The sequence below is a fragment of the Ambystoma mexicanum genome, chromosome 3q (assembly GCF_040938575.1).
Source record: "Ambystoma mexicanum isolate Mex_15411 chromosome 3q, UKY_AmexF1_1, whole genome shotgun sequence".
In the NCBI taxonomy this organism is placed as follows: Eukaryota; Metazoa; Chordata; class Amphibia; order Caudata; family Ambystomatidae; genus Ambystoma; species Ambystoma mexicanum.
In genome coordinates, this window is record NC_090926.1 from 877,465,571 (window position 1) to 877,479,441 (window position 13,871).

The window sequence follows — 13,871 nt, forward strand, 5'->3', positions numbered from 1 at the left end:
GGATGCCTTTTCACACTGGGTATTTCAGGCAGGTGTTGCAGCGGTTTCCCTCAAAAGAAATACAAAAGTGGTTTTCCTATCGTCAAAAAACACTCGCAAATAATGGAAAAAGAACAAAAGTTGAAAAAATTAAGAAAATGACATTATCATGGCAATTTATTTCCATACATCTCTAGGAAAATGACACACAATATGCATAAATTACGAATGTAAACACAAATTGCCCCAACAGTGACCTAAAATATTTAACTTGTAAAAATACAGTATGAATGTGAGGGTTTCTATTTGGGCATTTGCAACACTTTACATCCTTTACTGTAAAGTGTGTGGCAATGGGGACACATTGTATTTACGTACAAGGAGGGCTCTTGAGAAACTTTAAACATAGACGAGTGTGGCAGGGATCAAATGCTAACAAACAGAGGTGGTGTGCTTCAGCTTCAAAAATACATTATGTTAGGTGTGCTTCAGTTACAAAAATGCATTGTGTGGTGTACTTCAGGTACAAAAATGCATTGTGTGAGTTGTCCTTCAGCTACAAAAATGCATTGTGTGAGGTGTGCTTCAGCTGCAAAAATGCATTTTAGTTACAAAAATGCATTATGTGAAGTGTGCTTCAGTTACAAAAACGCATTGTGTGAGGTGTGCTTCAGTTACAAAAATGCATTGTGTGAGATGTGCTTCAGGGAACAAGAATGCATTGTGTGAGGTGTCCTTCAGCTACAGAAATGCATTGTGTGAAGTATTCTTCAGTTACAAAAATGCATTGTGAGGTGTGCTTCAGCTACAAAAATGCATTGTGTGAGGTGTGCTTAAGTTACAAAAATGCATTATATAAGGTGTGCTTTAGCTACAAAAATGCATTCTGTGAGGAGTGCTTCAGTTACAAAAATGCATTGTGAGATGTGCTTCAGGTACAAAAATGCACTGTGTGAGGTGTCCTTCAGCTACAAAAATGCATTTTGAGGTGCTTCTGGTACAAAAATGCATTGTGTGAGGTGTCCTGCAACAAAAATGCATTGTGTGAGGTGTCCATCAGCTACAAAAATGCATTGTGTGAGGTGTGCTTCAGCTACAAAAATGCATTGTGTTCTTCAACTACAAAAATGCATTGCATGGGAGAAAGAAGTGCCTTGAGAGTAGAAGATAACATTGTAGTAGTGTGATCTGCCCCCTCCCTTGTTAGCTGCGTGGCAATCGTTTTTCTAAAATCTTAATTTGCTACATTTATTTTAGCTATTTTCATTTCTATGGTTTTAGCTTATGCGTGTAATTATTGTACTCGAGGCTCACTTTAGTCTGTGTAATTTACACAGCGGGGTCCGGTTACATTTCTACTTTGGTTGAAACATGCGTGAAAACCTGCTCTCAAACCTTGACTCTAACATTCCCTCTGTCCTCATCCTACTTGATCTCTCCTTTGCTTTCGACACGGTCAACCATACCATCTTGCTCAATTGTCTCCATGACAACCTGGGTATCACAGATCAGGCTGTTGCCCGACTGACCTCTTTCCTTTCTGTTCGACCTTCCCAGGTACAACTTGGGTCCTTCCTTTCCTCTATCTCCCTCTCTACCTGTGGTGTTCCCCAGGGGTCTAACCTCTCACCCTGGCTTTTCAACCAATACTTGGCTACTATCGCCTACTGCATTTCCATTTTCTGCTCTTACTTCCAGTGCTATGCTGATGACACCCAACTCATTTTCAGACTTCCCTCAGACACCTTCTCTCCTTCCCTCATTTCGGATTGCCTAATCGCCATTCAAAATTGGTGTGCTTCCAATGATCTTTGTCTAAATGCCAACAAGACTGAGATCCTCCTCATTGGTACACCTGCACCATCCTTCTCCCTCACTCTCTAGCTGGCCTCCCTTGGCCCTCCTCTTACCCCTACCTGCGCGGCTAAGAACCTCAGGGTCATCTTTGACTCCACACTTTCCTTCCCCGCACACATCTCTGACGTCTCTAAAAAGTCTAACTTCCTACTGCACCTCCTTAGAGGTACTCTGCCTTTCCTCTCCTTCCCCCAGAAGCTCACTGTCTCCCAAGCCCCGGTTTTCTCCAGACTGGATAACTGTAACAGCCTCTTTCTAAATCTACCTGCCTCCACTCTCCGCCCTTTACAACTAATCCAGAACAGGACTGCAAGACTTATCCTTGGCCTCAAGTCCTGGGATCGTATCTCTCCAGCTCTGAAATCCCTTCATTCGCTCCCAGTGGACGCAAGGATTAAATTTAAAACCCTCTGTATCGTCCACAAGGCTTTCTGGGGCCTGGGTCCAAAATACCTTCAACTACCCCTCTGCAAATACCTCCCTTCTCAAGCCCTTCGCTCCTCTACTTCTAACTCCCTCAGGGTCAGTCGTTTTTCAAAGAAACAAGCTGGGGGTAGATGTCTGTCTTTGGGGGGGGGGGGGCTTCCCGGCCACCTTGAAACTTGAGGAAAACCATCTCCGGGTCTGGAAGAACCTCAAGACCTTCCTCTTCACTTCTTCCTTTGCCCCTCTTCTCCCCTGCTGATCTGTTTTCTCTCTCTGCAACATGCTCCTGGCCACCCTTTGTCCTTCGGGCCCAGGTACCTGCTCACTCTCCTGCACTGCCTTCGAGCCACCCCTTGCACTGAGAGCTGTATCTGTACCCAGACAGTCCCCCATTTTACTTCGGCTCTTATCAGATATACCCTATCTGACAAATTACGCACTTACCTCTGCCTGTATTTATTAATTTTATTTATTTACTGCATCTATTTATTATTGCATTTATTATTTATTCTGTTCTCTCCTTTGTGCCGCACTTTCTACTCCTCCCCCTTCCTCACACTTCCCCCTTTTCCCTTTTCCATGCACTTGCACGTTCTTAATGTCACTGGGCCTAGTAAGATAGTTCTTTTTACTCTCCCTTGCTCCCCTCCCTTCGCTTGGTCGCGCTCTGAAACACTTGTGTATGAGCGCGATATAAATAATATCAGACTGTCTGCCATTTAAGCATGGAGGCAGCATTTACAATGGATTGCTGTGAAACTGCCTGCTTTTTGGTGGTATAAAAAGCAGGTGTATTTCATAGGAATCCACAGCATTTATGCGGGCATGAAAATGCTGCAGTATTTGTATGGCGGAGAGGAGGGTAAAGGCAGAATCCTAACTTACAATTCGAACCTCCTCTCTGCCATACAAGTGAATGAAAATGAGGTGTAGCGTAAATTCAATGCGTAAAAGTGCTTTTACACATTGAATTTACATTACAGCTCTTGGAACATGAGCACCTTTGTGAAGATGTCGGAGGTCCATATAGAAACCCTAAGCAGTGGCACAATATTATAAGGCATGGTCAGTCAATTCTCTATTTGAGATGGAGTTCGTCCCCCATTAAAGAGATGATAACTACTTTAGTTGGATTCAAGTTGGAGTAGACTGTACACAGCCAGGTACGGGATTTGCTCAGGCTCCTTGGTGTTGATATTTGTGCGTCATTGACATAGGCCCTCATTACGAGTTCGGCCGGTAGCCATGCCGCTATTGGCGGCATGGCTGCCGCCGAAATCGCATCCATGTCCGGGTCCTCGGAATGAGGACTTAACGGGCCATTCCGAGTTCGGATGGCCCGGTAATTCCTCCCTCAAGGACCCGGACACGGTCCTTCCCCATTCCCATTTCAGCCCCCATAGGGCTGAATGGGAATGGGAGAGGGAGCAAACAACGGGCCATAACGAGATGGCCCGTTGTTTGCTCCCTCTTCCCCTCGCGGGAACCGGTAAGCACGCCTGGTTTTCCCAGGTGTGCTTAACGTGTCCCGCGAGGGGACCTCGTAATGTGGCGGAACGGGTTGAATGGCGCCGTCACCTTTTACGGCGCCGTTTAACCCGTTCCGCCAGGGTCGTAAGGAGGGCCATAGTGTTTTAGGGCTATGTACTGCCAGGATGAATTCTATGTACTGCCCGAATGAATTCCTAATCATGTCTAGAATAAGTTGGGGCCAACATCATATTTTGACCAGTGACCATATATCTATTGTACTCAAATATTATGTTTAACATGTGACTTGTTTAATCCCCACTGAGTGAGAGTGCACTAGTTGAATCTGCAGAGAAAGGTTAGAGTCATTACAGACAAGCAATTGGCAGGCAAGGTATTAGAGTTTTAGGAATTTAGTTCAAGAGTTGCTTTTAACATTGTGGCTCTCATCCTGCACTGCAAACAAGACACCTGCCTGTTTACAGCTTGCCTACATACTCAAAGCGTATCAACCCCAACGATGCTTTCCCAAAAAATGAGAAAAGGACGGAGATATTATGGTCTAAGACTTCTTCATATGTTTTCATAGTTGCCCTTTAAACAATTAAATGTTGAAAATAAAATATTAAAAGCAGGTACCTGCTACAGTAATGTACAAGCTTTTGGATTTAGACAGTTTGTTGGATTCAGCCTTGCATGTGTAGTTGCCCATATCGGCCACTGTCGCGATTACGTTGAAGACAATACTCCCACGCCTGGAGCTCTCCATGATTTGTTTGCCCTTCTGCATGGTGATTAGAACGTCTTCAGAGGTTGCATGAGAAGTGACAATGTTGCACTCAATTGTCATATTCTTGCCTTCTGTGATGTTACCCATCGGCCAAACGGTTATTGCTGGGTTGGAGAACGGCACTGCAAAAGTTCACAAAACAAATCGAAGTGGTCAGTTGCATCTTCCATTCATGTTAGGGGTTGTCAAGTGCCTTACTATAGTAATGGTTTAACAGAAGACTAAGGAAAGAGTAACCATTCAAAGTGAAACCATGCAAGTGGGTCAAAATAACACAGCAATAGTTAACATGGCTCCCTTTAGAGATCGCCATGGCAACACAAGATGGGCGTTTTCTGGTGCACATGTGTAATCTTAACAGCATATGTGGGCCCTTAATTCAGACACTCAAACAGCTCTTGTGTCATTACGCAGTTTACACTTTAGGTCCCGTGTGTCATCTCATGACGCTTCTAAAGAAACACGTTGACCTGGAGTGATGTCAGTGGGGCATACGCTTGCAACACCTCGGTTGAGACTTAAACTGGCGTTACCTAGTGGCACTAAAACAATTACATGGAAATGGTTAAGCCAAAACTCTTTTGTCACTCTTGTTCCCTGGGAGTAGCAGTCTGTCCACTTCTAGGACGTTGCCATTACTGAAGGGGATCATTCATACACAAATATGGTCACCATGGCCCAGAGGTGTGCCAAGTCCCAACAGTTGCATCTGTGTACCATTGGGCTTCATCGGCCAGGCGCAGCTTATCTTTCAAGGGGTAGCAATGCGGCATGTTGGAGCAATAGCGCATCTTCATATGAACCAGACCTCTGCATGTGAAGGGAGCTATTTGGCAGCTTAGGCTAGTGGGTGAAATGAAATCTTGGTGTTGTGGGCTTTGAGGTGGAACTAGAGCAAAGAGTAGCTGTGGATGTTTGTCATCCTGGATACTTATGTGAAATGTAGATTCTAGCTGCACTGACAGACACGTCACTGGGCTCGTGTTCTTTTAGGATGTTGTGCACATAATTATTATTAAAGATCACTTGGATTACCTACTATCTAATGTCATAACTACACATGTGCAGGCCATGCACACCGTTTGGCTCATGTGTCGATATCCTGAGATATGCATTATGTTATGTGCCGCACTGCAGGATGTGGCTGCTCGAATCCTGGATATGATATGATATGATAGTTTATTTATATAGCGCCTATACATAATGTGTTTCAAAGCGCTTGAAGGCAAGGGAGGGAACAAGGGAAAATACAACGACATTCTTACAGGTTACAGGCCATGAACAGTAAGGATGTGAAATTAACTATCGTACTTTGCCTGACGAGATTTCAGATAGTGCAAGAGCTAAGACATAAATAAGGAAGGGAGGGGGGAGTGGGAAGGAAATGGAAACAGACAGGCAACTACAGTACTAGGCCTGACGACATTTCTGGTAGAGACGGAGGAAAACAAAAGGTGAGGGAGAGGGGTGCAGAATGGGAGGGGAGGAACAAAACAACCGACTATCGTACTAGGCCTGGCAACATTTCAGATAGTGCTGAAGGGAGGGGGGGACAGTAAGGGGACGGTGGAGCGACAGACGAGGTTGCTATTATACTAGGTCCAGGGACAATTCTGATAGAGTAAGTGCATAGAAGAAAGTAAAGGGAGGAGGGGAGGAGATAGAAAAAGGGAGAGGGGAGGGGAGGAGAGAACAGAGAGTAAGCAGTCAAAAAGAGTGGAGAAGCAAGAGGGGAGAGCGAATACAATTGCAGAAGTCAGTAGTAACACATAATGTTGCAAGCCAGGATACAAGATGAAGATGGGAACAGCATGATACAGGGCCAACATGAGTACAAGATGCAAAGGAAGTCCAGCATGAGAGTTGAGAAAGGGTGACGCACCGTGAATCAATGAAGTCCATAAAAATAAAATCCAGCATTGGCCACAAGACGGTGATGGTGAAACCAGAATGTATCAGGACAGACTCCTGTGTGCAGGAGGGGGGGGCACAAGGGAACAACACAGGGGACCAGAGAGGGTAGGGATGGCCTGTGGGGACAGAGGGTGTAAACACATGTTGGTGCATGCTTACCTGCTGCCTTAGCAGGGGGTCGGACCCTGGATCCTCCTGGTCCGGACATGTCCAAACAGGAATTGCCCTTTTCTTTGACTGCCCTTCACTTTGGACGCCCGAGCAAGAGATGCCCTTGATCTAAGAGTTAAGAGCAGGAAGGAAGAGGCAGGGCTAAGAAGGTGGGTGGTGCTTAGTCCAGGTGATCTAGATCCACTTACACCTGCTCACCAGCTGCAAAGGAAAAGAGGCTGGAGGGCTCCTTAGTAGGGAAAAGAGTGGCAAGCAGGAAGGCACCAGGTGGGTGGGGCTTACTAAGTGGTGAAAAAGAACGGAAACCGGGAAGGCACCAGGTTGGCGGGGCTTAGGCCAGGTGACCTAGAACCACTTACACCTGCTCCCCAGCTGCAAAGGATGGCAGAAGATGTAGGACATCAAAATTCCTAAATGCCAGTGGGAAGGACTATTTGCATGTGCTTCCAACAGTAGCATGCTGCATGAAAGGTAGAGTAAAATACCTACTTCCACAAGGGGTCAACCGTCTTTTTACTATGTCTCAACATAAACATGCAATGTGTGTAAGCACTACCTAGCACACATGTTAGGGCTTTAAAAGTCATTACTGGGGAGGGGCCTGGGTGAGGTGTGCCCCATGACATATATGGTACCTTATCCATGAGTGTTCTAAGGCAGCAGTGATCTGTTGATGGTGAGTTCAGCAGGTGGGTGGGGAGGTAGGCACTGGATGATTTCTGCGCATATTTATGTGTGATGTTGGCGGTCTCAATGTATGACTCTAGCACTTATTGAAACAGTAGTCACTCTACGAGGAGAGTGCAGTCGGGGGACGATAGGTGATGACTGAGTGAGGGCTCTTCCTGGTGATGTGTACAGCAGATCTTTGTAAATTATGTATTTTCTAAGGCATTAGTGGTGTCCCTGAATTCCTGTACTTATGTTTGAAGCAGGGAGTTGATCAGGAAAAATACAATCTCAATGTCTTCTCATATGATAAGGGTACACCTGGGCAACGTGTGACTATGGGCGATGTGTATTGCTGTTGCTTTACAATGCAGATTTTTTTTTTAACACTCTTTATTGGCATTTTGATATAACAGTTCCCAAACTCCCACACCCTCCCTCCCCACCCCCCAGACTCCCCTCCCCTAAATGTCAAAACTCAGCCATCCGTTCTCATTTTCCCCCTCCAGGTCCCTTCACCCCCAAACCCCCCACCTTCCCATATAAGTCATCGTTTTTCCTTTTTCCACAAGGCACAGCAGCCGAGCACCAGACGTTCATAGTCCCGTGAGGTCAGGGGCAATCCATCTGTCATCTCTATCTTCGAATTCCCTCTCTCATCGCAGCCCCTTCTCCGCACCCATTGGTTCATGGCGGGTGTAAGTCATTATCCTTTGCAAGATCATTCAACAGTTGGGACCAATGAACCGTTACCTCTCCCGCACCCTCCTCCACCCCCAAGTTCTGCAGCACCGTCAACTCCGCTAGACCCCATCTCCTTACATCCTTCCTCCATAGCTGAATTGCCGGACCTTGGGGGGATTTCCACGCAATCGCCATTCGGCGTTTTGCCAAGATTAGTAAAAAGTGACCCATTCTATTCTGTAACCTGTTACGTTTCCCCCCCGGCAGATTCCCCCACAAACAAATCCCCGGTCACCGCTCCAAACTGGCTCCCAATAACTCATTTATGCCTTTAAGCACCTCCTCCCAATACTCCACGATTGCCCCACACTCCCACACCATGTGCCAAAACTCCGCCTCCTCCGATCCACACCTAGGGCACTCCCCCAAATGGTCCCCGTGCATCGCCTTGAGCGCCAATGGGGTAATATACACCCTATGTAGGATATTAAATTGAACCAACTGGAAGCGGGCATTCCTCAAGGACGTCCTTACCAACTGCCAGACCCTCTCCCATTCTTCACTCGAAATCGAGCGTCCCATATCCGCCTCCCATTTCTCCTTCACTTTCAACTCCCTTCCCATCTCCCTCTCTCCAAGAGCCTTATAAATTCGTGTGATACGACCTCTCCTCTCAGCTCGATCAAGTAAGACTCGGAGCACCGGGCAGAGCTCCGGTTTTTCTAGGATCTCTTCCCACAGCTCCGCTAACCTTCTAAGCACCGCCCCATATGCAAGAAAAAACCCCTGCGATAGATCAAACTTTTCACACCACTCCTTGCAGGTAAGGAGCTTTCCTCCCTCAAAGAGATCCCCCACCCTTACACATCCTTTCTTCCGTATCCCTACCCTCCCAATCGCCTGCCGGAGTTCCCGGTCAGCTCCCCATGGGAGGTCAGGTTCGTAACGACCCTTAACCCCCGTTCCACCCCCATACTTCTTCCAGGTCTCCCTTACCGCCTCAAAAACCACTGATGCCCCCACAATACCCCATGGGTACCACAAATGCTCTGCCGGCCTGCAACCACCTTGCACCAACCCCGTCAGTGTGCCCAGGAGCTCTGCCTCCGGGTGATCCCATATCAGTACCGATTGTAATTGCACCGCTACAAAATATTTCCCGTAATCTGGGAGACCTAATCCCCCATCCGCTCTCGGCCTCCGCAGAGTCTGTAGGGACAGCCGGCTCCTTCCCGAGTTCCAGAGCAATTCCCTGATCTTAACAGCCAACATTTTTAAAAATACCTTCTTTGCCACATACAGAATATTCGTGAAGAAGTAGAGCAACCGCGGGAGAATTACCATTTTCCATAAAGCCACCCTACCCAACAATGAGAGTGTGAGAACCTTCTAAAACTGGATACAGTCCCCTATTTTGGACAGCGCCCCCCACCCTGTATTGTGCACAAACGTGTCTATGACTTCATGGAATACCCGGATCCCCAGATACCGAAAGGATTCCGTCTCCCATCTTATCCCCAACTCTGGTAGTTCCTCCACCGGACGACCCCACAGCCCCCCCAGCGGGAATAAAACCGATTTTTCTGGGTTTATACAAAACCCCAACATCGATCTAAAGTTACGCAGAATTTCTAAGAGGTCCGGGAGGTATAATCTGGGTTCCTCCACATATAACAACAAGTCGTCTGCGTATAGGGATACAATATGCCTCTGCCCATCCACCTTGATTCCAGCTTCGCCCATCTCCTGTCGTAAATACGCCGCCAGTGGTCCCAGGGCCAGGGCAAACAAAATTGGGGAGGCCGCGCACCCCTGCCTAGTCCCCCTCTCTAACTCCCATGTTTCTGAGACCCAGTTATTAGTCTTCACCATCGCCCGTGGTTTAGTATACAACAAAGACAGCCATCTAACCATGCCCTCCCCGAACCCGAGCTTCCGTAGCACCCGAAACAGCCACTTCCATTCGATAGTGTCAAACGCCTTCATAGCGTCAAACGACGCTATGGCCATGTCACGTTTTTGTCATTTCACCTGGTCCGTCACATGGTGCAGCCGGGAGATATTGCCCGACGTATTTCTCCCCCCTATAAACCCACACTGATCTGGATGTACCAGTTTCGGAGCCACCGCCGCCAGCCTGGCCGCTAGAATCTTCCCCAGGATTTTCCCATCTATATTTAAAAGCGAGATGGGCCGGTACGCTGTGCGGTCCCCCGGGTCCTTCCCCTCCTTTAGAATCACTGTAATCACTGCTTCCCTCATCTATCCCTCCTGAAAGGCCTCCTCATGCACCCTCTGAAGTTGCGGACCAATAGATCAGGGAATTCCACTTAAAACTCCACCGGGAGCCCGTCGCTACCCGGCGCTGCACCCTTTCGCATAGCACGTATCGCCCAACGTATATCCTCCTCCCCTATGGGGGCGTCCAGTTCCTCCCGACTGTCCTCCCCTAACTTCGGCAGCTGGAGCATCTCCATGAGATCCTCCACGTCCATCTCCACATATCCCTCCTCACTCGTATAGAGTCTCTTATAATATGCCACAAAGGCCGCATTGATCTCCCTTTGTGTACCAACAATCTCCCCACCATCAGATCGGATCTGGGTTATAACGCGGCTCGGCGTTTCCCTACTAAGAAGCCATGCTTAGAGCTTGCCCGCCTTATCTCCCTCGCCGTGAAGTCGCACGTCCCGTCTACTATCATCAAAATGCGACAGCTCTGCCAGAGTCTTCCGGTGAAGCTCCAGTGCTTGCGCCAAAGCTTCCCCCACCTCCGCCCCTCCCGCTGCCTCCCGATCTAATCTCGCTATCTGGGACTCCGTCTGCCTCAGTGCCTCCGAGAGGCGCCTCCTCATCCCGACCATCATGGCTAAGCACTTCCCCCTGATTGTCGCCTTAAAGGCATCCCATAATACCCCCCTTGTTTCTACCATACCCTCATTTAGTTCAAAATACTGCTCAATCTCCTCTCTAAGCTCCGCTGCAAACGCGCCATCCTGTAACGTCTCCATCCGCAACCGCCATAACCGCCTCGGCAGGATCTCACTGGGCTCACACAATATCGTCACCAGAGGGGAGTGATCCGAAAGGGTACGCCCCAAGTAAGTAGTCTCCCCAAAATAATGGAAATATTCCCTTCCCTTCCCACTACCATATAAACTAGCCGCGAGTAGGAGCCATGTACTCCCGAGAAATAAGAGAACTCCCTCTCCTCCCCATGTTTCTCCCTCCAAAGCTCCACTAGGTCCAATTCCCGCAGTACCTCCCGCAAGGATTCCACCATATTCTTCTTTACCCCCCCAGTACCTTGCCCATCTAGAGAGACAATTAAAATCTCCCCCCCATATTATCATTTCGCCCCCTGTAAGCCCCCATCCTACGTTACACCGAAGGGAAATACTCTTTATCATCCACAATGGGCACATATGAATTGACCAAACATAGTGACCTGTTCTCCCACGTACCACGGGCCAGAACCATCCTACCTTCCCCATCCGTCAACCCGCGCTCTAATTTCAGCGGCACCCCTGCGCCACCCAAATAAGGACCCCCCTCGCCTGAGTGGAGTACGTTGTGCCCCGTATCTGACCCCCCCATTGTCTCTCTAGCTTCCCCAAAATCTCCACAGTCGCATGTGTCTCCTGCAACAGGGCCACCTGTATTCCCTGCCTCTTCAAATATTCTCCCATTCTCCTTTGCTTCTGATAACTCCCCAGCCCGCGAACATTCCATGACCCATCCTTCAAACCTCCCATCCTACCCGTTCAAGGCAACAGTATTTTGCCTCCCAGACCACCCTTCTCCCGCCCACCTGACCCAACCTCCCACAGCCTCCTCCGCTCCAACTGCTGTGCCAAAATTCCTCTCTAGTGTATTTAAAACATTCCTACCTCCCCGCACCGAACCCCAACTTGGTGCCCCCTGACCCAGTCTCCCCACCACCCCCACCCTCCTTACCCCTTACCCCCCTCATGTTCCCCCAAAACTTCCCCCCTACCCTTCCCCTTTCCAAAGCTATAGACCCACTGGCCTACTCAGCCCCCTCCACCTCTCCTCTCTCGGGACTAGTGGTCAGTAGTGTTGTTTCAAGTAAGGGCGTCACCATCCGTCCCGTGCAGCTCCACCAGCTTATTCCCCCCGCTTTTGCCCAGGGCCCCTTCCCTATTAGAGAACCCCTGTCTACTGGGGTCTCCACCACTAACAAAGCACCTGGTTTTACCCATGCCCTTCCCCTTCCTGATCCACTCCTCTCTTAGGACTCCCTTTTTGTGATTCCTCACGATATTACCCCGCATCCAACCAGTCCCACACCTCCTTTGGACACGTGAAAAACCATGACTTTCCCCCCCGACAGCACTTTTAACTTTGCCAGAAAGAACATCATATATTTCACACTGAGGTCTCTCAGCCAACTGCGCACTGCGTCAAAGGACCTCCTCTCTCGCTGCACCTCCAGTGTGAAGTCCGGGAAGATCCTCAGTTTCGCACCTCCAATCTCATAATAGCCTCGTCGGCGGGCGTCCTGTAAGATAGCATCTCGGTCTCGGAAGTTCATAATTCTAGCCACAATGACCCTTGGCGGAGCGCCCGGCGGCGGGAGCCTTCCCGGCACCCTATGCCCCCTCTCCACAGTGAAGAAGTTCGACAGACCTTTAATCCCCAGGACCTTCTGCATCAAATTTTCCACAAAAAGTTCCGCACTAGGGTCTTCCTCCCTCTCCGGAACCCCAACCAGGTGAATATTACCCCGCCTGGAGCACGTCTTAGCATCATCTGCTCTGACTTCCAGCATTCCGGTAGCTCCCACCAAGCCCGCCACCTGGTTTTTCAGCTTCTGGACCTCGTCTTCCACCGTGCTGACCCTTTGCTCTACCTCCGTTACCCTATCAGAAACCTTACGGAGGTCTCCCCTCACCAGAGAGACATCCATTCCCACCTCCTTGATGCTCTCCTGGAGGGTATCTTTCGAGACTTGTATCGCCTCCATTAACGCATCCAGGGTCACCACATTCCCATGCTCCCACGGGGGAGTCTCTTGTCGCTCTGGGCCCTCCTGCCGCCGCGCAGCGTCCTTAGGCTCGGCATATCTGTCCATCCGCTGCTGGCTCTTACCCATTGTAATGCCACTGCACTTTTCCCACCCCTAGGCGTGAGGTCTGTACTTTATCCGCCGCCGGCACCACCCGTCTTCTCTGGTCCGTCACACCTCAACTCTCCTATGACTCTCTGCTGGCCCTCTCTACCTTGTGGCAGGGCTTACAGTCACCCCCCCTCACCTCAGTCTCCAGGGGGTCATCTCCCTCCTCTACGCAGGCAGCGAGCAGTCCCAAGTCTCAGCCGCGTTCTTCGTTCGTCTCAGCGCCCCGGAGAGGAGCAGCAGGTCTTATAAACTGACCTGGGGATCCTCTGTCTTCCACCTCAAACACAGGCGCTCCTCCACAAGTCCAGTGGGGGGGGGCTCACACTACACCTCGTCTTCCCCTCGCGTTGACAGGGAAAAATCTGGGCCAGACACCGGTCTGTCCAACCTGGGGAGTTTCTGCCGCCCGCCCCCAACAAAGGCGCTCCAGCACAAGTCCAGTGGGGGGGGGGGCTCTCACCACACCTCGCCTCCCCCTTCCACTGCTAAGAAGAAATCCAAGCCGGTGGCGGTCCATCCAACCCGGGGATCCACCACCTTCCACCCCACACAAAGGGCTCCTCCACAAGTCCAGTGGGGGGGGCTCCTACCACATCTTGCTTCCCCCACTGGCAAGAAACAGTCTGGGCCAGGTGCCGCTCCCCACTCTCCAACGCCTCCGGAATGACCACCGTACTAATGAGGGCCCGCAGCCCCTCTTCTGTGCAGGACCGGGCTCCCCTCACATTCACTGGAGGCTCCGCCGCCTCCGCGCCGCCGCCACAGCTCCAG

At 49.6% G+C, this 13,871-nt stretch overlaps 1 protein-coding gene across 4 annotated transcripts in view; it reads right to left on the reverse strand.

Moving 5' to 3' along the window:
- The window catches only part of PECAM1 (platelet and endothelial cell adhesion molecule 1), a 1,005,718-nt gene that overhangs the window by 689,428 nt on the left and 302,419 nt on the right, over nucleotides 1-13,871 (reverse strand). For all 4 annotated transcript variants that reach the window (XM_069654996.1, XM_069654995.1, XM_069654997.1 and 1 more), the window contains exon 5: nucleotides 4,372-4,644. In XM_069654996.1, the coding sequence (XP_069511097.1) occupies nucleotides 4,372-4,644 (273 nt within the window). The remainder of the gene's footprint in view (nucleotides 1-4,371; nucleotides 4,645-13,871) is intronic.